Source organism: Monodon monoceros, unplaced genomic scaffold, assembly GCF_005190385.1.
Source record: "Monodon monoceros isolate NGI ecotype Baffin Bay Population unplaced genomic scaffold, NGI_Narwhal_1 Super_Scaffold_18, whole genome shotgun sequence".
Taxonomy (NCBI): domain Eukaryota; kingdom Metazoa; phylum Chordata; class Mammalia; order Artiodactyla; family Monodontidae; genus Monodon; species Monodon monoceros.
In genome coordinates, this window is record NW_021703774.1 from 60,334,300 (window position 1) to 60,361,346 (window position 27,047).

General features: G+C 39.3%; 1 protein-coding gene across 2 annotated transcripts in view; it reads right to left on the reverse strand.

Annotated features, from left to right (window-relative positions):
• Positions 1-8,325: 8,325 nt before the first annotated feature.
• Positions 8,326-27,047, reverse strand: part of MAEL (maelstrom spermatogenic transposon silencer) — a 56,531-nt gene continuing 37,809 nt past the window's right edge. For both annotated transcript variants that reach the window (XM_029229071.1, XM_029229069.1), the window contains 4 exons: positions 13,332-13,394; positions 12,454-12,586; positions 9,394-9,469; positions 8,326-8,864 (listed from right to left, as the gene is read on the reverse strand). In XM_029229071.1, the coding sequence (XP_029084904.1) occupies positions 8,677-8,864; positions 9,394-9,469; positions 12,454-12,586; positions 13,332-13,394 (460 nt within the window). In that variant the 3' untranslated portion in view covers positions 8,326-8,676. The remainder of the gene's footprint in view (positions 8,865-9,393; positions 9,470-12,453; positions 12,587-13,331; positions 13,395-27,047) is intronic.

A 27,047-nucleotide genomic window follows, 5' to 3' on the forward strand; every position in this document is an offset into this window, starting at 1 on the left:
TTTGCATGAAATATCTTTTTCCATCCCCTTACTTTCAGTCTGTATGTATCTCTAGGTCTGAAGTGGGTCTCTTGTAGACAGCATATATAAGGGTCTTGTTTTTGTATCCATTCAGCTAATCTGTGTCTTTTGGTGGGAGCATTTAGTCCATTTATATTTAAGGTAATTATCGATATGTATGTTCCTATTCCCATTTTCTAAATTGTTTTGGGTTCGTTATTATAGGTCTTTTCCTTCTCTTGTGTTTCTTGTCTAGAGAAGTTCCTTTAGCATTTGCTGTAAAGCTGGTTTGGTGGTGGTGAACTCTCTAAGCTTTTGCTTGTCTGTAAAGGTTTTAATTTCTCCATCAAATCTGAATGAGATCCTTGCTGGGTAGAGTAGTCTTGGTTGCAGGTTTTTCTCCTTCATCACTTTCAGTATGTCCTGCCACTCCCTTCTGGCTTGTAGGGTTTCTGCTGAGAGATCAGCTGTTAACCTTATGGGATTCCCTTGTGTGTTATTTGTTGTTTTTCCCTTGCTGCTTTTAATATGCTTTCTTTGTATTTAATTTTTGACAGTTTGATTAACATGTGTCTTGGCGTATTTCTCCTTGTATTTATCCTGTATGGGACTCTGTGCTTCCTGGACTTGATTAACTATTTCCTTTCCTATATTAGGGAAGTTTTCAACATAATCTCTTCAAATATTTTCTCAGTCCCTTTCTTTTTCTCTTCTTCTTCTGGAACCCCTATAATTCGAACGTTGGTGCCTTTAATGTTGTTCCAGAGGTCTCTGAGACTGTCCTCAGTTCTTTTCATTCGTTTTTCTTTATTCTGCTCTGCAGTAGTTATTTCCACTATTTTATCTTCCAGGTCACTTATCCGTTCTTCTGCCTCAGTTATTCTGCTATTGATCCCATCTAGAGAACTTTTAATTTCATTTATTGTGTTCTTCATCATTGCTTGTTTCATCTTTATTTCTTCTAGGTCTTTGTTAACTGTTTCTTGCATTTTGTCCATTCTGTTTCCAAGATTTCGGATCATCCTTACTATCATTATTCTGAATTCTTTTTCAGGTAGACTGCCTATTTCCTCTTCATTTGTTAGGTCTGGTGCATTTTTATCTTGCTCCTTTATCTGCTGTGTGTTTTTCTGTCTTCTCATTTTGCTTATCTTACTGTGTTTGGGGTCTCCTTTTTGCCGGCTGCAGGTTCGTAGTACCCGCTGTTTTTGATGTCTGTCTCCAGTGGCTAAGGTTGGTTCAGTGGGTTGTGTAGGCTTACTGGTGGAGGGGACTAGTGCCTGTGTTGTGGTGGATGAGGCTGGATCTTGTCTCTCTAGTGGGCAGGTTCACGTCTGGTGGTGTGTTTTGGGGTGTCTGTGGCCTTATTATGATTTTAGGCGGCCTATCTGCTAATGGGTGGGGTTGTGTTCCTGTTTTGCTAGTTGTTTGGCATAGGGTGTCCAGCACTGTGGCTTGCTGGTCGTTGAGTGAAGCTGGGTGCTGGTGTTAAGATGGAGGTCTCTGGGAGATTTTCGCCGTTTAATATTATGTGGAGCTGGGAGGTCTCTTGTTGACCAGTGTCCTGAATTTGGCTCTCTTACCTCAGAGGCAGAGCCCTGACTCCTGGCTGGAGCACCAAGAGCCTTTTACCCACACGGCTCAGAATAAAAGGGAGAAAAAGTAGAGAGAATTAGTAGAAGTATGAGGAAAGAAAAACGGAAAGGAGGGAAGGAAGGAAGGAAGAGAGAAGCAAAGAAGGAAAGAAGGAAAGAAAGGAGGGAGGGAGGGAGAGAGGAAGGAAGGAAGGAAGGAAGGAGGGAAAGAAGGAAAAAAGACAGAAAGAAAAGATACAGTAAAAATAAAATAAAGTATAATAAAGTTATTGAATTAAAAAATACTTATTTAGAAAAAAAAAAAGGGACGGATAGAACCTTAGGACAAATGTTGGAAGCAAAGCTATACAGAGAAAATCTTACACAGAAGCGTACACATACACCCTCACAAAAAGAGGTAAAGGGGGAAAAATCATAAATCTTGCTCTCAGAGACCATCTCCTCAATTTGGGGTGATTCGTTGTCTAAAGGAGGGAAGGAAGGAAGGAAAGAAAGAAAGAAAGAAGGTAAAGTATAATAAAGTTATTTAAATTAAAATTAATTATTAAGAAAAAAAATTTTTTAGAAAACCACGGACGGATAGAACCCTAGGACAAATGGTGGAAGCAAGACTATACAGACAAGTTCTCACACAGAAGCATACACATACACATTCACAAAAAGAGGAAAAGGAAAAAAAATCATAGATCTCGCTCCTAAAGTCCACCTCCTCAATTTGGGATCATTCCTTGTCTATTCAGGTATTCCACAGATGCAGGGTATATCAAGTTGATTGTGGAGCTTTAATCCGCTGCTTCTGAGGCTGCTGGGAGAGATTTCCCTTTCTCTTCTTTGATCTCACAGCTCACAGGAGCTCAGCTTTGGATTTGGCCCTGCCTCTGCGTGTAGGTCGCTGGAGGGCGTCTGTTTTTTGCTCAGACAGGACGGGGTTAAAGGAGCCGCTGATTCGGGGGCTCTGGCGCACTCAGGCCGGGTGGGGGGGGGGAGGGAGGGGCACTGCGTGCGGGGCGGGCCTGCAGCGGCAGAGGCCGGCGTGACGTTGCTCCAGCCTGAGGCCCTCCGTGCGTTCTCCTGGGGAAGTTGTCCCTGGATCCCGGGAACCTGGCAGTGGCGGGCTGCACAGGCTCCGCGGAAGAGGTGTGTGGAGAGTGACCTGTGCTCGCACACAGGCCCCTTGGTGGCGGCAGCAGCAGCCTTAGCGTCTCCCTCCCGTCTCTGGGGTCCGTGCTTTTAGCTGCGGCTCGCGCCCGTCTCTGGGGTCCGCGCTTTTAGCCGCGGCTCGCGCCCGTCTCTGGGATTCGCGCTTTTAGCCGCGTCTCACGCCCGTCTCTGGGGTTCGCGCTTTTAGCCGCGGCTCGCGCCCGTCTCTGGAGTCCCTTTAAGCAGCGGTCTTAACCTCTCCTCACGCACCAGGAAACAAAGAGGGACGAAAAAGTCTTTTGCCTCTTCGGCAGGTGCAGACTTTTCCCGGGACTCCCTCCCGGCTAGCCATGGTGCACTAACCCCTTCACGCTATGTTCAAGCCGCCAACCCCAGTCCTCTCCCTGCACTCCGTCTGAAACCAAAACCCTCAGCTCGCAGCCCCGCCTGCCCCGGCGGGTGAGCAGACAAGCCTCTCGGGCTGGTGAGTGCCGGTCGGCACCGATCCTCTGTGCGGGAATCTCCCCGGTTTGCCCTCCGCACCCGTTGCTGTGCACTGCTCCGCGGTCCCGAAGCTCCCGCCTCCGCCTCCCGCAGTCTCCGCCCGCGAAGGGGCTTCCTAGTGTGTGGAAACTTTTCCTCTGCAGCTCCCTCCCACTGGTGCAGGTGCCGTCCCTATTCTTTTGTCTCTGTTGTTTCTTTTTCTTTTGCCCTACCCAGGTACGTGGGGGGTTTCTTGCCTTTTGGGAGGTCTGAGGTCTCTGGCAGCGTTCAGTAGGTGTTCTGTAGGAGTTGTTCCACGTGTAGATGTATTTCTGGTGTATCTGTGGGGAGGAAGGTGATCTCCGCGTCTTACTCTTCCACCATCTTCAAGGTCCCCTTTGATCCATTTTGAGTTTATTTCTGTGTATGCTATTAGAGAATGTTCTAATTTCATTCCTTTACATGTAGCTGTCCAGTTTTCCCAGCACTTGTTGAAGAGACTGTCTTTTCTCCATTGTATATTCTTGCCTCCTTTGTCATAGATTAATTAAGCAAAAGTGTGTGGGTTTATCTCTGGGCTTTCTATCCTGTTCCATTGATCTATTTTTCTGTTTTTGTGCCAGTACCATACTGTCTTGATTACTGTAGCTTTTTAGTATAGTCTGAAGTCAGAGCGCCTGATTCCTCCAGCTCTGTATTTCTTTCTCAAGATTGCTTTGGCTATTCAGGGTCTTTTGTGTTTCCATACAAATTTTAGAATGTTTTGTTCTAGTTGAGAAATGCCATTGGTAATTTGATAGGGATTGCATTGAATCTGTGGATTAACTTGGGTAGCATAGTCATTTTGACAATATTGATTCTTTCAGTCCAAGAACGTGGTATATCTTTCCATCTGTTTGTCATCTTCGATTTCTTTCATCAGTGTCTTATAGTTTTCAGAGCACATGTCTTTTGCCTCCTTAGATAGGTTTATTCCTAGGTATTTTATTCTTTTTGATGTGATGGTAAATGGGGTTGTTTCCTTAATTTCTTTCTGATTTTTCATTGTTAGTATATAGAAATGCAACAGATTTCTGTGTGTTATATTTGTATCCTGCAACTTTATCGAATTCATTGATGAGCTCTTGTAGTTTTCTGATAGCATCTTTAGAATTTTCTATGTGTAATATGTCCTCTACAAACAGTGACAGTTTTACTTCTTTTCCAATTTGGATTCCTTTTCTTTTTCTTCTCTGATTGCCATGGTTAGGGCTTCCAATCTATGTTGAATAAAAGGGGAGACAGTGGACAGCCTTGTCTTGTTCCCGATCTTGGAATGCTTTCTGCTTTTCACCATTGAGAATGATGTTAGCTGTGAGTTTGTCATATGTGGCCTCTTATGTTGAGGTATGTTCTGTCTATGCCCACTTTCTGGAGAGTTTTTATCATAAATGGGAGTTGAATTTTGTCATAAGCTTTTTCTGCATTGATTGAGATGATCACATGGTTTTTATTCTTCAGTTTGTTAATGTAGTGTATCACACTGATTGATTTGTGGATCTTGAAGAATCCTTGCATCCCTGGGATAAACCCCACTTGATCATGGTGTATGATCCTTTTAATGTATTGTTGGATTCAATTTGCTGGCATTTTGTTGAGGATTTTTGCATCTATGTTCATCAGTGATATTGGCCTGTAATTTTCTTTTTTTGTGGTATCTTTGTCTGGTTTTGGTATCAGGGTGATGGTGGCCTCATAGAATAAGCTTGGAAGTGTTCCTTACTCTGCCATTTTTTGGAAGTTTCAGAAAGTTGTTAACTCTTCTCTAAATGTTTGACAGAATTCACCTGTGAAGCCATCTGGTCCTGGACTTTTGTTTGTTGGCAGTTTTTAAATCACAGTTTCAATTTCAGTGCTTGTGATTGGTCTGGTCATATTTTCCATTTCTTCCTGGTTCAGTCTTGGAAGGTTGTACCTTTCTAAGAATTTGTCTCTTTCTTCTAGGTTGTCCATTTTACTGGCATGTAGTTGCTTATGATCCTTTGTATTTCTGTGATGTCCACTGTAACTTCTCCTTTTTCATTTCTAATTTTATTGATTTGAGCCCTCTCCCTTTTTTTCTTGATGAGTCTGGCTGAAGGTTTATCAATTCTGTTTACTTTTTCAAAGAACAAGCTTTTAGTTTCATTGACCTTTTCTATTGTTTTCTTCCTATTTCTGCTCTGATCTTTATGATTTCTTTCCTTCTACTCACTTTGGACTTTGTTCTTCTTTCTCTAGTTGCTTTAGGTGTAAGATTAGGTTGTTTATTTAAAGGACTGTTATCTTACTTGTACAAAGAACTCTCAAAACTCAGCAATAAAAAAATGAACAACCCAATTTAAAATATGTTCAAAAGACCTTGAGAGACACCTAACACACTTTAAAATTAGATTGTCTCTTTATTGTTGAGTTGTAAAAGTTCTTTATATATTCTGTACACTAGACCTTGCTAGATAAATGATTTGTAAATGTTGGGTTGGCCAAAAAGTTTGGGTTTTCTGGTAACATCTCATGGAAAAACCCAAATGAACTTTTTGGCCAACCCAATATTTTCTTCCACTCTGTGGGTTGTCCTTTTACTTTCTTAATAATGTCCTTTAACACACACAAGGACACTTTTTCTGGACTTAATTTTGATGAAGTCCAATTTATATGTATTTTCTTTGGTTACTTGTGTTTTCGGTGTCCTATTAAGAAACCATCGCCTCATCCAAAGTCATGAAGATTTACGCATATTTTCTTCTAGGAATTGTATATAGTTTTAGCTCTTACATTTAGGTCTTTCATCCATTTTGAGTTAATTTTTGTGAATGGTTAAGGTCCAAATTCACTCTTTTGAATGTAGATATCCAGTTGTCCCAGTACCATTTGTTGAAAAGACTATCATTTCCCCCATTGAATGGTTTTGGCACAATTGTTAAAAATCAATTGATATAGATTATTTCTGGATTTTCAATTCTATTCCATTGATCTATGTGTCTACTAATTTTAGTACTGCATTGTTTACTGCTCCTATGAAACTGAGTTTCTCGAAGGCAGGGGCAACATCTTTATTCTTCTTAGTATTTTTAACCCAGCTGTTAGTAAAGCCTTAAAACATGCTCACTAAACAAAGTTAATCACTTAGTTTTGAGGAAAGGAATGGGAATGAAGTTCATAAGACAGGTGGGCTCCTTTACTCATGGAATACTTTATCATTTGATGTGGAAATGAAATTCTGGCATACCTTCTCTATTACTTCCAATGACAATTATTCTAACATGTACTGAACACCTTTCTCATACAGAAATATGGGCACCGCAAAGTTTGTAATTGGGTAAAAGATGATAGGTCATGAACTCAACAGTAATTAAAAGCTGTATTATCAGATAACACAAAGAAAATGCTACTGGAGTTGCAGCAGAAATCACCTTCAACCAGGATATGTTATCATTCATCAGGTCTTCTTGAAGGGTAGTTAATACTTTTGAATTTACTGCCAAAAGAATTTTGAAAATAGAGGACAGGAGTTTGAGAAGACAGCCATTTGAATTTTACTACTAATATAGTTTAGAGTTTTAATTATCTCTGAAGGGAAAGACCAGTTATTCTCCTAAAATAAAGACGTGGGGCCTACTGAATTGTTTTGGTTTGACATATTATACCTCAAAAGTACAGCACAACCAGAAAAAATTTTAAAATACAAGTTGAATGATTAACACGGGATTAAAGTCATATGGCACAGAACAAGTCTTAGGTACCTAAGGCCATAGCTCTGAATTATAATTTTAGGCTTTCCCTCCACATTTAAAAAAAATAGATTTATTTTATTCATTTATTTTTGGCTGCATTGGGTCTTCGCTGCTACACGTGGGCTTTCTCCAGTTGCAGCAAGCAGGGGCTACTCTTCCTTGCAGTGTGCAGGCTTCTCATTGCAGTGGCTTCTCTTGCTGCTGAGCACGGGCTCTAGGTGCACGGGCTTCAGTGGTTGTAGCATACAGGCTCAGTAGTTGTGGCTCATGGGCTTAGCTGCTCCCCAGCATATGGGATCTTCCGGGATCTTCCTGGACCAGGGCTTGAACCCGTGCCCCCTGCATTGGCAGGCGGATTCTTTACCACTGCACCACCAGGGAAGCCCTTTCCCTCCACTTTTGAAGCCAACCCAATTACTGTCATGGTGATTTTGAAGAAAGAATGGTCTCAAAGCTTATATGTAAGATTTAAAAACCAATCTGCTAGTAGAAAATGCAGTATATAAACTTACATTCAGTGACCTATTCTTTGTTTAAAGATCTGATTATCAGAAATAGATGAACAGGAGGTGAAAGTGTGGATATGGGTAACATGGTCTTTGGAGTCAGACCTGGTTAACAATTCCTCCATAAAGTAACTATACGACCTGAATCCGAGTTGTGTGTGTCTGTAAAATGGAGGTACCTCCTTCCTCAGAGTGGTTATTAAGGATTTTACAAGATGATATGTGTGTGTGTGTGTGTGTGTGTGTGTGTGTGTGTGTGTATGTGTATGTGTATGTGTGTATATATACATCCACAAAGTAGGTACTCAGTAGTTAGTAAAGGAGAATATGGGTATTAAGATAAACCAGAGTCCTACGACAGACACCAAGTGATTCTCTAGGGTTTTGAGCCAAACAGACCTAAATTAGAATGTGATCTCTGCCACTGCCATGTATGGTCTTACTGTGGTTCCAAGTGAAAAGGGTTACTACATCTCTTCTCCTACTCCAAGGCTATATAACAGCTTGAGTAGCGAACATGAGCCAGTTTAAGTCAGTCACAAACAGGGCACATACTTGACTTCATATACATCTACTTAGTATATGCAAAGAGATTTGTGGTCAAGTGGACCTGGACTCTGGTCACTATCTAGCCATGTTATTTGGGGAAAATTACATAATCTCTTTTTGGCTTCTCATCCTTCAAAATGACTTTTGCCAAAGTCAGCATATTTCAAAGACTAAGTAGCAAAACTTTATTTTTGTTAAAGGCTGACTTTTCTTAGGTATTTGCAATGAAAACAGCTGCAGGTCTCAAGGGTACAGTTCCACATTTCCATAATGGAAAGAAATAGATTAAAACTATTTTAAAACCTTTCATAACAGATACTTAATACTTTTATGGTAGAGAAAAGATACCAAAATATAATATTCCCAAAAGCACAACTCTGTAAAAGCTAGTTTTATTCTTATAGGACTCAAAACTTTAATGGCATTCCCATAATACAGTCAGAAAGTAGAACAAGCCCTCAAGAAAAAAGCAAAAATGCCAAGATCTTCTCCAACCACAATTATTTTTAATCTATGAAACAGAATTTCCTTACAAATTAAGTAGTTTTTATAGTAGTGACATTTATTGTTGATGTGGTCTGTTTAATATGACTGTAGTCAGAACGGAAGTCGGGTCCGTTGTTCTTCCAGAAATTGAAAAAAGTATCATCATTAAGATAAGGAAGAGAAAGACTTGGATCCATCTTTTTGGGACATGTAAGGTGAGAGTGAAGTCTCACAGTTGCAGAATTTGTGGATATTGCTGGAGGAATTGGAGATGCTCTCTAGTAAGCGGGTAATCCCTCTTCCCCGAACACTGCTGTTTTGGCCAGATGTTTTCACCCCAGATGGGGAGTCACCTAGGATATTAAAAATACAAGAAAAGAAATACAGCAGTTTTATAGTCTTAGAGATCCCTCAATTGACTCATCCTACTGCAGGCCTTTTCACTAAGCCATGATTAAATGGATCGTCAATAGGGGAGATAGTTCTTAGAGTAAAGGCAAAAAGGCTGAACAAGAATATTCTTTTTAAGTCCTGGAAACCTTAATTGAAGTTCTTCAGGGACCATTTGAAATTTCATGTCACTAGCTCTTTTAAACTTTACCATTTCCCCAGAAGACACCCTCATATCAAAACTATAAAACTACAGCTGCTACAAAAGTAACAGGTTTTATTTTAAATGCTCTGAACAAAATTCTGAATAAATTAAATTTTATCAAAGTGATACAAAAATCTACATATCCAAATTAAGTGCTTATGCCAAGTAAAACTCCCAATTCAACAAGAGTCTTATACCCTAAAGCCAACTTAGATCATCTGTTTTCAGGATCATAAAAAGACCCTAAACTCTTTGAGGTACCTTCTTATTAAATATAAGATGCTTACCAGTGGGTGTGTTTGATCTCTGTTCCTGATTAGAAGAGCTGAAATGAGGGAATCCTGGACTCTGAACCCTTAGCTTCTATAAGTAACAACAACAACAACAACAACAAAAAAAAACAGGGGAAAACATGTTTATTTATTATCGGATCATCTACTTCAAATTACTCTTTAAATACAAACTAACACCCACTTTTCCAATGTCTGATCAACTTTTGAAGAGTACTGCTGTGAAGGGGAGTAGAGGGCAATCTTTGAGGGGGAAATTACAGGGTCAAAAAAGGGTGTTTTTTTTTTAATATGAGATTATAGCAGGTTTCCTGATAAGAATGACTCAGAACAGAGAGAAACCCTGATGAAATTATTAGAGCCATGTCCTTAGGTAGGTAAGAGAATGAGAATAGAGAAATAAAAGGATTGGTCTTAGATAGAAACACAGACAATTCATGCATTAGAGTATATGGTAGATGCAATGGTAGGAATATGGAAAACCTCGATTGCTTCTATTTTCTCAGAGAAGGAGGGGATACGAGCATCAGCTAGAACAAGGATGAAGGAAGAGGTGATGGAAGTTTGAAGTGAGAGAAGATGAGAAATAACTGTCTAGGAGAGTGGGAGATTAATCAAACTAGAGAAATGGACAACTGCCAGGCAAGGTTAAGGGCTCACTTGAGGTTGGTGGTGATGAATATTTAATAACACCAGTCAGTATGGTAGTTTCTTTTCAGCCTCGGTTAGCTTCAAATATATAACAGAGTAGGTGCAGAGTTGATTTAATGAGGGTTAGTGTTTGTCAACCAACTATGATGAAGAATGAAGGGCCAGTGGAGTTCATAGTGCAAGTGAGTGAAAATAATGGAGCAAGAAATCTAAGCTGGGAAGGAAGGAGGTGAAGGGCAAGGTGGGGAGAGGAGACACAAGGCTGAAACACCTATGTGTGAATGGTACCCCTGGAGTTGTGCCATGCAGTGACCCTGCAAAGGAGGGCAGAACAGTGGAGGCATACAATGAATTGAAGGTCCCAGGAGAGATCAAAGAACTGTTGGCACTGATGTACCAGAGAGAGACAGTGGTAGTCAGAGAGATGGATGCTTGAAATTGAGATTATGGGGAGATGCCATTGGGGCCTAGAATATGATCACGGGAGTGGATACTTGATGTATGGCAGGGGACAGGATCACTGGAGAAGGGCAAATCAAGGAACTGAAATGTCAGGCAGCTGGAAGGATCATCTATAGGGAAACTGAAATCAAGAATTCTGCCAGGAATATTGTTTGATCTCCTGGCTCAGTGTTGCTCTAAGAATGAGGATGACCAACTCAGGGGCCTATTGACTCCAAGAAGGGGTTATCAGGTACTACAGCCTGAATGGCATGTGATTCAAAGCCTAGGGATTTTAGGGAGAAGGCAGAAAGAAGTCTAGAGGCCATAAAGTTAAACAAGGACAACTACTTCAAATCTAAGCCCGTGATAAATGAGAGAGAAAAAAAAAGTGTCGCTAACAGGGAAGCAGTATCTTTAGAGGACAGCCAAGTTTTAGTTACAACCAAGGAGGAAAACAGACCTTCCCAAGAGGAGGTTGAAGACATGAGATTTTGCTGATAACTGAGATTGAGAAGACCCACAAAGTTTTTCAGGAGCTGGGGAAGGATGAAAAACAGAATCAGCCTAACAAGATGAGCGTGGGAGGTGAGCAAGGATCTAGGTATCCTGAGCTTCCAATAGTGACTGATGTGAACAATGAAAAGAGGGGTAATGAGACAAAATCTGGTAGTCTCAACACAGATGGTGATGATGGGGCTAAGGCAGTTTTCTCATCCTGGGCACTACTGACATTTTAGGCTAAATAATACTTTGCTCAGGAGGCTGTCCGTACATAGTCAGGTGTTTAGCAGACTTACTGGTATCTAACTACCCGCTGTATGCCAGTAGCACCCCCTCCCCAGCTGTGACAACCAAAAATGTATCCAAGTGTTGCCAAATGTCCCCTGAAGGACACGAAATAGGTCCTAGTGGAGAACCACTGGGTTAAGGGTTAACAGTAGACAGGAGAGAGAAGAGTCTTGCCCAGAGATTATATGGAGAGCTCTTTTTTATTTTTAAAATTATCATGGAGTAAGACAGACTTCTTTGGTGTGTACATTTCTACGAGTTTTAACAAATGAAGAGATTTGTGAAACCACTATTGCAATCAGGATACAGAACCATTCTATCACCTCAAAAATTTCCTATCCCTTTACAGTCATACCCCCTGGGAACCACTGATAACGTTCTTCATCATTATCATTTGTATTTGACAATGTCATATAAACGGAATCATACATTACATAACCTTTTGAGACTGCTGCTTTTGCTAAGCGTAAGTAATGCCTTTGAGATTGATCCTAATAGTTGTTTCATCAATAGTTCATTCCATTTTGGGGTTCCCTTTTCACTATTTTATTAACTATTTAAAAATAGAACATAGTAGATAATAAATGTTACTAAGTCAGAGGTCTTAGTACTTTCATATACTGCTGCATTTAATCCTACAACGACTACTAGCCCTTATTATTATTCTTGTTCTACAGATACGGAATCAGCACAGAAAGTTCAAATAACTTGCAGAGAGTCACACAGCCTATGTGTAGCAGAGCCTGAAGTGAAATTTAGGAATTCTAACTTGAAAGAGCCCATACTCTTAATTGCTATGTTCTTGGTAGTGTAGAGAGGCCTACTAGTAAGTAAATACCAAGGAGGGAAGAGGGGTGGTAGGGAAATTAGATAGCCTCTAATCAAATCCTGAATCAGGTCTTATATTTAAAATATCTACTTCAAAAATGTGTGTCACATAATTTATGGAATAATTGTTTGGATGTGTTTTGTATAAACACTAATGCTAATTTTAATTTTCTTTGTTAAGTACAGTAGGAGAATATACAAGGAAGAAAAAGGATTTTTTGTAAGATCCAACTGGATTAAAAACTGACATTCCATGAAGGATCAAAAAAAATTTTTAACAGAAGAGAGAACCAAACAAAGGCCTGATCTTGAGAGACTAGCAGCCCCGAAAAGTGAGCTCCTTACCTGGTAACGCCCTGCATCCAATACAACCATTTTGGGTGTCACACTATTGCTGGCCTCATAATCTTGAAGTGGTACATGAGCCTCTGTGAGCTGGATTCCAAAGAGAGTGGCCAGAGAATTACTGATGCAGTATCTTTAAAAAGGAATTTAAAATGTTTATTATCAGAATCTTATCTAATTCATTCTAAAAGCATTCACATTTAAAAAATTTCTGACAAAGCATGTGAGATGTTGTAAATTGGGAAAAAAGAAATTTAGAGATTTGGAGAAAAAATGGGAATAGGTAGCAGTACATATCATAAAACTGGTCATTACTGGTAAGCAATACTTTGATTACCAAATAAAATTTCAGATCCATTATAAGTGAATGGGAATGAGGGGGAAGAGCACCAGAATTCTCAAATATTTAAGGCAGGGAGAGGCAACAACAGCAACAGGGCAAAAACTTAGAAACACTTATTCATCCTCAGAACCAACTATCATCAGTGTAAAGGGATTACCAGAGCTTCCACAGAGCTGAGGCTGCAGGTACTTTCCCTACAAAATGAGGAGAAAAGGGTCTATATGTTTTCAGCACAAGGAAGTGCTGTTCTTAATGACAGTAGGGAACTTCACTTTCCTACAGGAATCCTAGAAGAAAAAAATTTCAATACGTGCTTCTGAAGGCTCAAATTGCTCAGGTGGTAACCACCAGACAAGTAGTGACATGGGCAGAAGAATACAAGTAACATGACTAAAAAAACCTTTGTTTTAAAAGACAGTTGTGGAAATAGAGGTAAACAGTGATGCACCCTGAATGCCAAAGCAACAACAAGCAAAGTTGCAAAGAATTCAGTGCAGAATAGAGCATTAGGAAGAAACTCCTTTCTCCAACTTACGCAATTTTCTTGCAAACAGCTAAAGCACAGAGGACAATATCATTTTCTTCATGCCACTTGCACCTGTACAGAAAAAAAAAAGACTTTAATATCCTCATCTAACTGAAGCAGCACTGCTTATGGGTTTTTATGTGCCAGATTTCTACCTTAGTGTCAGTTTCTTAAATGATTTCAACTATTACTCAAAGGTTAAGGTCTCTAATTTAACATATAAAAAGTAGACTTTTTTAAAAACAAGTTTTTAATGTTACCTCCTCTGATGCAAATTCATGACGCATTACAAACACGCAGCTATAACAGACAGATTTTACCTTGAAAATCTATATATGTATTTATATATATATAGAAAATCTATATATAGAGTGTAGTTAACATATACTCATTAAACACACATTTACTGAGGACATACTACTTACCAGGCATTGTCCTAGGCACTAGAGATACAGTACAGAATGAAACACAAACTCTTATGCACACAAAACTTACTTTTTAATGGGGAAGTCAGATCAAAAGATATGTAGGTATAATAACATAGTAAGTTAGATGAGTTCTAAGAAGGAGAAAAACAAGAAAAAGACATGAAATGCAAGAGAAGGGTGACATTTTAGATAAGGTAGGCAGGAAAGGTGTCACTGAGGAGTGGATGTTGGAGTGAAGACCTCAAGAGTGGATGTTAGAGAGGAAATGACCAACAACATACTTTCATGACGAGAGCCACTATAAACCTGTATATCTTTCCCCTGAGTGCATAAGTTATTCGAGACTCAACAGTACTACCTGCATAATAGAAACCTTCTCTGAACTTAGCAAAAATCTTCACTTAGAAATTATAAACACGCTAAACAATAAGTGTATCTGCACTTGTTATTTAACTGAATGGAAAGCTATCTAAAAATAAGATTAAGAATTCCCCACTGCTTTTACAAAACGTGATTCAATAAATATGATTCATAAAACTAACTCTAAAATGAAGGCTTAAGTTAAAACTAAATCTAAATCAAGGCACCAGTCCCTCCCACTGGGAGGCCTGCACAAGCCTCTTAGACCAGCCTCACCCACCAGGGGGCAGACACTAGAAGCAAGAGGAACTACAATCCTACAGCCTGTGGGACTACAAACACAGAAAGTTACACAAAATGAGACGGCAAAGAAATATGTTCCAGAGGAAGGAACAAGATAAAACCCCAGAACAACAACTAAGTGGAAATAGGCAGTCTACCTGAAAAAGAATTCAGAATAATGATAGTAAAGACAGTCCAAGATCTTAGAAAAAAAATGGAGGCACAGACCAAGAAGATACAAGAAATGTTTTAACAAAGAGCTAGAAGATAAACAGAGCTGAACAATAACTGAAATGAAAAATACACTAGATGAAATAAATAGCAGAATAAATGAAGTAGAATGGATAAGTGAGCAGGAAGACAGAATGGTGGAAATCACTGCTGTGGAACAGGATAAAGAATAAAAAGAAATGAGGACAGTTTAAGAGACCTCTGGGACAACATTAAATGCACCAATGTTTACATTATAGGAGTCCAGAATGAGAAAAAATTTGAAGAGATAATAATTGAAAACTTCCCTAACATGGGAAAGGAAACAGTCACCTAGTCCAGGAAGTGCAGAGAGTCCCAGGCAGGATAAACCCAAGAAGGAGCATGCTGAGACACATAGTAATAGAACTGACAAAAATTAAAGACAAAAAGAAAATATTAAAAGAAACAAGGAGACAAAAAAACAAACAACCCAATCAAAAAATGGGCAGAAGACCTAAAGAGACATTTCTCCAAAGAAGAAATACAGATGGCCAGTAGGTACATGAAAAGATGCTCAACACTGCAAATCAAAGAAATGCAAATAAAAACTACAATAAGGTACCACCTCATGCCACTCAGAACGGCCACCATTAAAATGTCTACAAACAGTTAAATGCTGGAGATGGTGTGGAGAAAAGGGAACCTTCCTACAGTTGGTGGTAATGTAAGTTTGTGTAGCCATGGTGGAAAACAGTATAGGATGTTCCTCACAAAACTAAAAATAGAATTACCATATGATCCAGCAATCTGACTCCCGGGCATATATCCAGACAAAATTACAATTCAAAAAGATACATGTACCCCTATGTTAATAGCAGCACTATTCACAACAGCCAAGACATGGAAACAACCTAAACGTCCATCAACAGATGAATGGATAAAGAAGATATGGTACATAAATACAATGGAATACTACTCAGCTATAAAAAAGAACGAAATAATGTCATTTGCAGCAACATGGATGGACCTAGAGGTTATCATACTAAGTGAAGTAAGTCAGAAAGATAAAGACAAATACTATATGATATCCCTTATAGGTAGAATCTAAAATATGACACAAATGAACCTATCTATGAAACAGAACAAACATCAGGGACATAGAGAATAGACTGGTGGTTGCCAAGGGAGAGGAGGGTTGGAGAAGGTAGGAGTGGGAGTTTGGGATTAGCAAATGCAAACTGGTGTATACACAGAATGGATAAACAACAAGGCCCTAATGGATAGCACAGGGAACTATATTCAACATCCTGTGATAAACCATAATGGAAAAGAATGCGAAAAAGAAGGTGTGTGTGTGTGAAGCTCAGTCACTGCTGCACAGCAGTAATTGACACAACATTGTAATTCAACTTTACTTCAATGAAAAATAAATTACAATGCTTAAAAAAAAAAAGCAACAAGGGCAAAGCAACAAATAACATACAAGAGAATCCCCATAAGGTTATCAACTGATTTTTCAGCAGAACTCTGCAGGTCAGAAGGGAGTGGCACGATATATTTAAAGTGATGAAAGGGAAAAGCCTGCAACCAAGAATACTCTACCCAGCAAGGCTCTCATTCAGATTTGATGGCAAAATCAAAAGCTTTACAGATAAGCAAAAGCTAATAAGAGAATTCAGCACTACCAAACTAGCTTTACAAATAAATGCTAAAGGAACTTCTCTAGGTAGAAAAGACCACAACTGGAAACAAGAAAAGTACAAATGGGAAAGCTCACCAGTAAAGGTAAACAAACATACAGTAAAGGTAGGAAATCATTCACACACAAATATGATATCAAAACCAGCAACTGTGAGAAGAGAAGAGTACAAATGTAGGATATTGAAAATGCATTTGAAATAAGGGACGAGCAACTTAAAACAATTGTGTATATATATACATACTGCTATTTCAAAACCTCACAGTAACCACAAACCAAAAGTCTACAATAGATATACACACAAAAAAGAAAAAGGAATCCAAACGTAAAACTAAAGATAGTCATCAAATCACAAGAGAACAAAAAGAGGAAGGGAAAAGACCTACAAACACAAATCCAAAACAACTAACAAAATGGCAACAAAAACATATCAGTTATTACGTTAAATATAAATGGATTAAATGCTCCAACCAAAAGACAGACTGGATGAATGGATATAAAAACAAGACCTATATATATGCTGTCTACAAGAGACCCACTTCAGATCTAGGGACACATACAGACTGAAAGTGAGAGGATGGGAAAAGGTATCCCATGCAAATGGAAATCAAAAGAAATCTGGAGTAGCAATACTCATATCAGACAAAATAGACTTTAAAGACTGTTACAACAGACAAAGGAGGACACTACATGATGATCAAAGGATCAATCCAAGAAGAGGATTTAACAACTGTAAAAATATACGTAGCCAACATAGGAGAACCTTGATGTAGCAGCCATAAAAGATGAAATTGACAGTAACACAATTAACAGTGGGGGATTTTAACACCTCACTTACATCAATGGACGGATCATCCAGACAGAAAAATCAATAACAAAAGACAGGCCTTAAATGTCACATTAGGCCAAATGAATTTAACTGATATTTATAGAGCATTCCATCCAAAAGCAGCAGAACACACATTCTTCTCAAGTGCACATGGAACATTCTCCAGGACAGATCACATGCTGGGCCACAAAGCAAGCTTGGGTAAAGTTAAGAAAACTGAAATCATATCAAGCATCTTTTCCAACCACAACACTAGGAAATTAGAAATCAACTATAAGAAAAAAACCTGTAAAACAACAAAAACACACAGAGGCTAAACAATACGCTACTGAACAACCCATGGATCACTGAAGAAATCAAAGAGGAAATCAAAAAATACCTACAAATGAAAACAAAAACAGGATGATCAAAAATCTATGGGACACCGCAAAAGCAGTTCTAAGAGGAAAGTTTATAGCAATACAATCTTACCTCACGAAACAGAAATCTCAAATAAACAACCTTAACTTACACCAAAAGCAACTAGAGAAAGAAGAACAAACAAAAGCCAAAGTTAGTAGAAGGAAAGAAATCATAAAGATCAGAGCAGAAATAAATGAAATAGAGACCAAAAAAAAAAACAAACCCAGAAAAGATCAATGAAACTAAAAGTTGGTTCTTTGAAAAGATAAACAGAATTGATAAGTCTTTAGCTAGACTCAAAAAGAAAAAAAGGGAGAGGGCTCAAATCAATAAAATTAGAAATGAAAAAGGAGGAGTTATGGTGGACACCACAGAAATACAAAGGATCATAAGAGACTACTACAAGCAACAGTGTGCCAATAAAATGGACAACCTAGAAGAAAGGGACAAATTCTTAAGCAAGATATAACCTTCCAAGACTAAGTAGAATAGAAAATACAAACAGACCAATCACAAGCACTGAAATTGAAACTGTGATTTAAAAACTGCCAACAAACAAAAGTCCAGGACCAGATGGCTTCACAGGTGAATTCTATCTAACATTTAGAAAGAGTTAACACCTATCCTTCTGAAACTGTTCCAAAAAATGGCAGAGGAAGGAACACTCCTAAACTCATTCTATGAGGCCACCATCACCCTTATACCAAAACCAGACAAAGATACCACAAAAAAAGAAAATTACAGGCCAATATCATTGATGAACATAGAGGCAAAAATCCTCAACAAAATACTAGCAAACTGAATCCAACAATACATTAAAGGGATCATACACCATGATCAAGTGGGGTTTATCTCAGGGGCACAAAGATTCTTCAATATCCACAAATCAGTAAGTGTGATACACCACATTAACAAACTGAAGAAAAAACATATGATTATCTCAGTAGATGCAGAAAAAGCTTTTGACAAAATTCAACACCCATTTATGATAAAAACTTTCTAGAAAGTGGGCATAGAGGGAACATACCTCAATATAATAAAGGCCATATATGACAAACTCACAGCTAACATCATTCTCAATGGTGACAAACTGAAAGCATTCCCTCTAAGATCAGGAACAGGACAAGGCTGTCCACTGTCTCCACTTTTATTCAACATAGATTTGGAAGTCCTAACCACAGCAGAGAAGAAATAAAAGGAATCCAAAAATGAATTATAAAATTAATACACAGAAATCTGTTGCACTTCTATATACAAACAATGAAAAATCAGAAAGAGAAATTAAGGAAACAATCCCATTTTCCATCACATCAAAAAAGAATAAAATATCTAGGAATAAATCTACCTAAGGAGGCAAAAGACCTGTACTCTGAAAACTGTAAGACACTGATGAAAGAAATCGAAGATGACATGAACAGATGGAAAGATATACCATGTTCTTGGATTGGAAGAATCAATATTGTCAAAATGACTACACTACCCAAGGTAGTCTACAGATTCAATGCAATCCCTATCAAATTACTAATGGCAGATCTAGAACAAAAGATTTAAAATTTGTACAGAAACACAAAAGACCCTGAATAGCCAAAGTAATCTTGAGAAATGAAACGGAGCTGGAGGAATCAGGCTCCCTGACCTCAGACTATACTACAAAGCTATAGTCATCAAAACACTGCTGGCAAAAAGACAGACTTATAGATCAATGGAACAGGATAGAAAGCTCAGAAATAAACCCACACACCTATGATCTATTAACCTACGACAAAGAACGCAAGAACATATAATGGAGAAAAGACAGTCTCTTCAATAAGTGGTGCTGGGAAAACTGGACAACTACATGTAAAGGAATGAAATTAGAACATTCTCTAACACCATACACAAAAATAAACTCAAAATGGATTAAAGACCTCAACATAAGACTATATACTATAAAAGTCTTAAGAGGAAAACATAGGCAGAACACTCTGACATAAGTTGCAGCAATATTTTTTTGGATCCATCTCCTAGAGTAATGAAAATAGAAACAAAATAAACAAATGGGACCTAGTTAAACTTAAAAGGTTTTGCACAGCAAAGGAAACCATAAACAAAACAAAAAGACAACCCACAGCATGGGAGAAAATATTTGAAAATGAAGTGATCAACAAGGGATTAATCTCCAAAATATACAAACAGCTCATGCAGCTCTGTCAAAAAAGCAAACAACCCAATCAAAAAATGGACAGAAGATCTAAAGAGACATATCTCTAAAGGAGACATACAGATGGCCAAAAAGCACATGAAAAGATGCTCAACACCACTAATTATTAGAGAAATGCAAATCAAAACTATGAGGTATCACCTCACCCTGGTCAGAATGGCCATCATCAGAAAGTTTACAAACAATATATGCTGGAGAGGGTGTGGAGAAAAGGGAACCCTCCTACACTGCTGGTGGGAATGTAAATTGGTACAACCACTATGGAGAAGAATATGGAGGTTCCTTAAAAAACTAAAATTAGAGCTCTCATATGATCCAGCAATCCCACTCCTGGGCATATATCCAGAGAAAACCATATTTCGAAAAGATACATGCACCCCAATGTTCACTGCAGCACTATTTCCAATACCCAAGACATGGAAGCTATCTAAATGTCCACTGACAGAGGAATGGATAAAGATGTGATACATATACAGAATGGAATATTAGCCATAAAGAATGAATCAATGCCATTTGCAGCCACATGGATGGACCTAGAGATTATCATACTAAGTAAATAAGCCCAGCAGAAAGACAAAAAATCATATGATATTGCTTATATGTGGAATCCAAAAAAATTGATACAAATGAACTTATTTACAAAACAGAAACAGACTCACAGACTTAGAAAACAAACTTATGGTTACCAAAGGGCAGAAGTGGCAGGGGGGATAAATTAGGAGGCTGGGATTAACATATATACACTACTACATGTAAAATATATAATCAACGAGGACATACTGTGTAACACAAGGAACTCTATTCAGTACTCTGTAATAACCTATATGGGAAATAGAATCTGAAAAAGAATAGAGGCTTCCGGGAAGACGGCAGAAGAGTAAGACGCGGAGACCACCTTCCTCCCCACAGATACAGCAGAAATACATCTACATGTGGAACAACTCCTACAGACCACCTACTGAACACTGCCAGAGACCTCAGACCTCCCAAAAGGCAAGAAACCCCCCAAGTACCTGGGTAGGGCAAAAGTAAAAAGAATAAACAGAGACAAAAGGATAGGGACGGGACCTGCACCAGTGGGAGGGAGCTGTGAAGGAGGAAAGGTTTCCACACACTAGGAAGCCCCTTCGCGGGTGGCACAGGGGGAAAGCTTCGGAGCCGTGGAGGAGAGCACAGCCACAGGGGTGCAGAGAGCAAAGCAGAGAGATTCCCGCACAGAGGATCAGGGCCTACCAGCACTCACCAGCCCAAGAGGCTTGTCTGCTCACCCGCCGGGGCGGGCGGGGCCTGGAGTTGAGGCTCCGGCTTAGGTCGGAGCACCGGGAGAGTTGGAGGTGTGAACACAGCCTGCAGGGGGTTAGTGCGCCATGGCTAGCCGGAAGGGAGTCCGGGGAAAAGTCTGGACCTGCCGAAGAGTCAAGAGACTTCTTCTTCCCTCTTTGTTTCCTGGTGCGTGAGGAGAGGGGATTAAGAGCGCTGCTTAAAGGAGCTCCAGAGGTGGGCGCGAGCCGCGGCTAAAAGCACGGACCCCAGAGACGGGCACGAGATGCTAAGGCTGCTGCTGCCGCCACCAAGAAGCCTGTGTGCAAGCACAGGTCACTATCCACACCCCCCTTCCGGGGAGCCTGTGCAGCCCGCCACTGCCAGGGTCCCAGGATCCAGGGACAACTCCCCCAGGAGAACGCATGGCGCGCCTCAGGCTAGTGCAACATCACGCCAGCCTCTACCACCGCAGGCTTGCCCCGCACTGTGTGCCCCTCCCTGCCCCCGGCCTGAGTGAGCCAGAGCCCCCGAATCAGTGGCTCCTTTAACCCCGTACTGTCGGAGCGAAAATCCGGCGACCTACACGCAGAGGCAGGGCCAAATCCAAAGCTGAACCCCTGGGAGCTGTGAGAACAAAGAAGAGAAAGGGAAATCTCTCCCAGCAGCCTCAGAAGCAGCAGATTAAAGCTCCACAATCAACTTGATGTACCCTGCATCTGTGGAATACCTGAATAGACAATGAATCATCCCAAATTGAGGAGCCATGTGGATGAAAGGCTCTTGGTGCTGCAGCCAGGAGTCAGTGCTGTGCCTCTGAGGTGGGAGAGCCAACTTCAGGACACTGGTCCACAAGAGAGCTCCCAGCTCCACATAATATCAAACAGCGAAAATCTCCCAGAGATCTCCATCTCAATGACAGCACCCAGCTTCACTCAACAACCAGCAAGCTACAGTGCTGGACAGCCTATGCCAAACAACTAGCAAGACAGGAACACAACCCCACCCATTAGCAGAAAGGCTGCCTAAAATCATAAGTGCACAGACACCCCAAAACACACCACCAGATGTGGACCTGCCCACCAGAAAGACAAGATCCAGCCTCATCCACCAGAACACAGGCACTAGTCCCCTCCCCCAGGAAGCCTATACAACCCACTGAACCAACCTTAGCCACTGGGGACAGACACCAAAAACAACGGGAACTACGAACCTGCAGCCTGCAGAAAGGAGAACCCAAACACAGTAAGATAAGCAAAATGAGAAGACAGAAAAACACACAGCAGATGAAGGGGCAAGATAAAAACCCAACAGACCTAACGAAGAAGAAATAGGCAGTCTACCTGAAAAAGAATTCAGAATGAAAATAAACATGATCCAAAATCTTGGAAATAGAATAGACAAAATGCAAGAAACATTTAACAAGGACCTAGAAGAATTAAAGATGAAACAAACAACGATGAACAACGCAATAAATGAAATTAAAAATACCCTAGATGGGATCAATAGCAGAATAACTGAGGCACAAAAACGGATAAGTGACCTGGAAGATAAAATAGTGGAAATAACTACTGCAGAGCAAAATAAAGAAAAAAGAATGAAAAGAACTGAGGACAGTCTCAGAGACCTCTGGAACAACATTAAACGCACCAATATTCGAATTATAGGGGTTCCAGAAGAACAAGAGAAAAAGAAAGGGACTAAGAAAATATTTGAAGAGATTATAGTTGAAAACTTCCCTAATATGGGAAAGGATATCGTTCATCAAGTCCAGGAAGCACAGAGAGTCCCATACAGGATAAATCCAAGGAGAAATATGCCAAGACACATATTAATCAAACTGTCAAAAATTAAATACACAGAAAGCATATTAAAAGCAGCAAGGGAAAAACAACAAACAACGCACAAGGGAATCCCCATAAGGTTAACAGCTGATCTTTCAGCAGAAACTCTGCAAGCCAGAAGGGACTGGCAGGACATATTTAAAGTGATCAAGGAGAAAAACCTGCAACCAAGATTACTCTACCCAGCAAGGATCTCATTCAGATTTGATGGAGAAATTAAAACCTTTACAGACAAGCAAAAGCTTAGAGAGTTCACCACCACCAAACCAGCTTTACAACAAATGATAAAGGAACTTCTCTAGGCAACAAACACAAGAGAAGGAAAAGACCTACAATAACGAACCCAAAACAATTAAGAAAATGGGAATAGGAACATACATATCGATAATTACCTTAAATGTAAATGGACTAAATGCTCCCACCAAAAGACACAGATTGGCTGAATGGATACAAAAACAAGACCCATATATATGCTGTCTACAAGAGACCCACTTCAGACCTAGAGACACATACAGACTGAAAGTAAGGGGATGGAAAAAGATATTTCATGCAAATGGAAACCAAAGGAAAGCTGGAGTAGCAATTCTCATATCAGACAAAAAAGACTTTAAAATAAAGACTATTAGAAGAGACAAAGAAGGACACTACATAATGATCAAGGGATCGATCCAACAAGAAGATATAACAATTGTAAATATCTATGCACCCAACACAGGAGCACCTCAATACATAAGGCAAATACTAACAGCCATAAAAAGGGAAATGGACAGTAACACATTCATAGTAGGGGACTTTAACACCCCACTTTCACCCATGGACAGATCATCCAAAATGAAAATAAATAAGGAAACACAAGCTTTAAATGATAAATTAAACAAGATGGACTTAACTGATATTTATAGGACACTCCATCCAAAAATAACAGAATACACATTTTTCTAAAGTGCTCATGGAACATTCTCCAGGATAGATCATATCTTCAGTCACAAATCAAGCCTTGGTAAATTTAAGAAAATTGAAATTGTATCAAGTATCTTTTCTGACCACAACGCCATGAGACTAGATATCAATTACAGGAAAAGATCTGTAAAAAATGCAAACACATGGAGGCTAAACAATACACTATTTTATAATGAAGTGATCACTGAAGAAATCAAAGAGGAAATCAAAAAATACCTAGAAACAAATGACAATGGAGACACGACGACCGAAAACCTATGGGATGCAGCAAAAGCAGTTCTAAGAGGGAAGTTTATAGCAATACAATCCTACCTTAAGAAACAGAAAACATCTCGAATAAACCACATAACCTTGCACCTAAAGCAATTAGAGAAGGAAGAACAAAAAAAAACCCCAAAGTTAACAGAAGGAAAGAAATCATTATAATCAGATCAGAAATAAATGAAAAAGAAATGAAGGAAACAATAGCAAAGATCAATAAATCTAAAAGCTGGTTCTTTGAGAAGATAAACAAAATAGATAAACCATTAGCCAGACTCATCAAGAAAAAAAAGGGAGAAGACTCAAATCAATAGAATTAGAAATGAAAAAGGAGAAGTAACAACTGACACGGAAGAAATACAAAAGATTATGCGAGATTACTATAAGCAACTTTATGCCAATAAAATGGACAACCTGGAAGAAATGGACAAATTCTTAGAAAGGTATTACCTTCCAAGACTAAACCAGAAACAAACAGAAACTATGAACAGACCACTCACAAGCACTGAAATTGAAACTGTGATTAAAAAGCTTCCAACAAACAAAAGCCCAGGACCAGACAGCTTCACAGGCGAATTCTATCATACATTTAGAGAAGAGCTAACACCTATCCTTCTCAAACTCTTCCAAAATATAGCAGAGGGAGGAACACTCCCAAACTCATTCTACGAGGCCAACACCACCTCGATACCAAAACCAGACAAGGATGTCACAAACAAAGAAAACTACAGGCCAAAATCACTGATGAACATAGATGCAAAAAACCTCAACAAAATACTAGCAAACAGAATCCAACAGCACATTAAAAGGATCATACACCATGATCAAGTGAGGTTTCTTCCAGGAATGCAAGGATTCTTCAATATACGCAGAAGAATTAATGTGATAAACCATACTAACAAATTGAAGGAGAAAAACCATATGATCATCTCAATAGATGCAGAGAAAGCTTTCGACAAAATTCAACACCCACTTATGATAAAAACCCTGCAGAAAGTAGGCATAGAGGGAACTTTCCTCAACATTGTAAAGGCCATATATGACAAACCCACAGCCAACATCGTCCTCAATGGTGAAAAACTGAAAGCATTTCCACTAAGATCAGAAACAAGACAAGGTTGCCCAGTCTCACCACTCTTATTCAACATAGTTTTGGAAGTTTTAGCCACAGCAATCAGAGAAGAAAAGGAAATAAAAGGCATCCAAACCGGAAAAGAAGTAAAGCTGTCACTGTTTGCAGATGACATGATACTATACATAGAGAATCCTAAAGATGCTACCAGAAAACTACTAGAGCTAATCAATGAATTTGGTAAAGTAGCAGGATACAAAATTAATGCACAGAAATCTCTGGCATTCCTATACACTAATGATGAAAAATCTGAACGTGAAATCAAGAAAACACTCCCATTTACCATGGCAACAAAAAGAATAAAATATCTAAGAATAAACCTACTTAAGGAGACAGAAGACCTGCATGCAGAAAATTATAAGACACTGATGAAAGAAATTAAAGATGATACAAATAGATGGAGAGATATACCATGTTTTTGGATTGGAAGAATCAACATTGTGAAAATGACTCTACTACCGAAAGCAATCTACAGATTCAATGCAATCCCTATCAAACTACCGTTGGTATTTTTCACAGAACTAGAGCGAAAAGTTTCACAATTTATATGGAAACACAAAAGACCCCGAATAGCCAAAGCAATCTTGAGAACGAAAAACGGAGCTGGAGGAATCAGGCTCCCTGACTTCAGACTATACTACAAAGCTACAGTAATCAAGACAGTATGGTACTGGCACAAACACAGAAATACAGATCAATGGAACAGGATAGAAAGCCCAGAGATAAACCCACACACATATGGTCACCTCATCCTTGATAAAGGAGGCAGGAATGTACAGTGGAGAAAGAACAGCCTCTTCGATAAGTGGTGCTGGGAAAACTGGACAGGTACGTGTAAAAGTATGAGATTAGATCACTCCCTAACACCATACACAAAAATAAGCTCAAAATGGATTCAAGACCTAAATGTAAGGCCAGAAACTATCAAACTCTCAGAGGAAAACATAGGCAGAACACTCTATGACATAAATCACAGCAAGATCCTTTTTGCCCCACCTCCTAGAGAAATGGAAATAAAAACAAAAATAAACAAATGGGACCTAATGAAACTTCAAAGCTTTTGCACAGCAAAGGAAACCATCAACAAGACCAAAAGACAACCCTCAGAGTGGGAGAAAATATTTGCAAATGAAGCAACTGACAAAGGATTAATCTCCAGAATTTACAAGCAGCTCATGCAGCTCAATAACAAAAAACTAACAACCCAATCCAAAAATGGGCAGAAGACCTAAATAGACATTTCTCCAAAGAAGATATACAGACTGCCAACAAACACATGAAAGAACGCTCAACATCATTAATCATTAGGGAAATGCAAATCAAAACTACAATGAGATATCACCTCACACCAGTCAGAATGCCCATCATCAAAAAATCTAGAAACAATAAATCCTGGAGAGGGTGTGGAGAAAAGGGAACACTCCTGCACTGCTGGTGGGAATGTGAATTGGTACAGCCACTGTGGAGAACAGTATGGAGGTTCCTTAAAAAACTACAAATAGAACTACCACATGACCCAGCAATCCCACTACTGGGCATATACCCTGAGAAAACCATAATTCAAAAAGGGTCATGTACCAAAATGTTCATTGCAGCTTTATTTACAATAGCCAGGACGTGGAAGCAACCTAAGTGTCCATCAACAGATGAGTGGATAAAGAAGACGTGGCACATATATACAATGGAGTATTACTCAGCCATAAAAGGAAATGAAACTGAGTTATTTGTTGTAAGGTGGATGGAAGTAGAGTCTGTCATAGAGCATCAAGTAAGTCAGAAAGAGAAAGACAAATACCGTATGCTAACACATATATATGGAATTTAAGGAAAAAAATGTCATGAAGAACCTAGGGGTAAGACAGGAATAAAGACACAG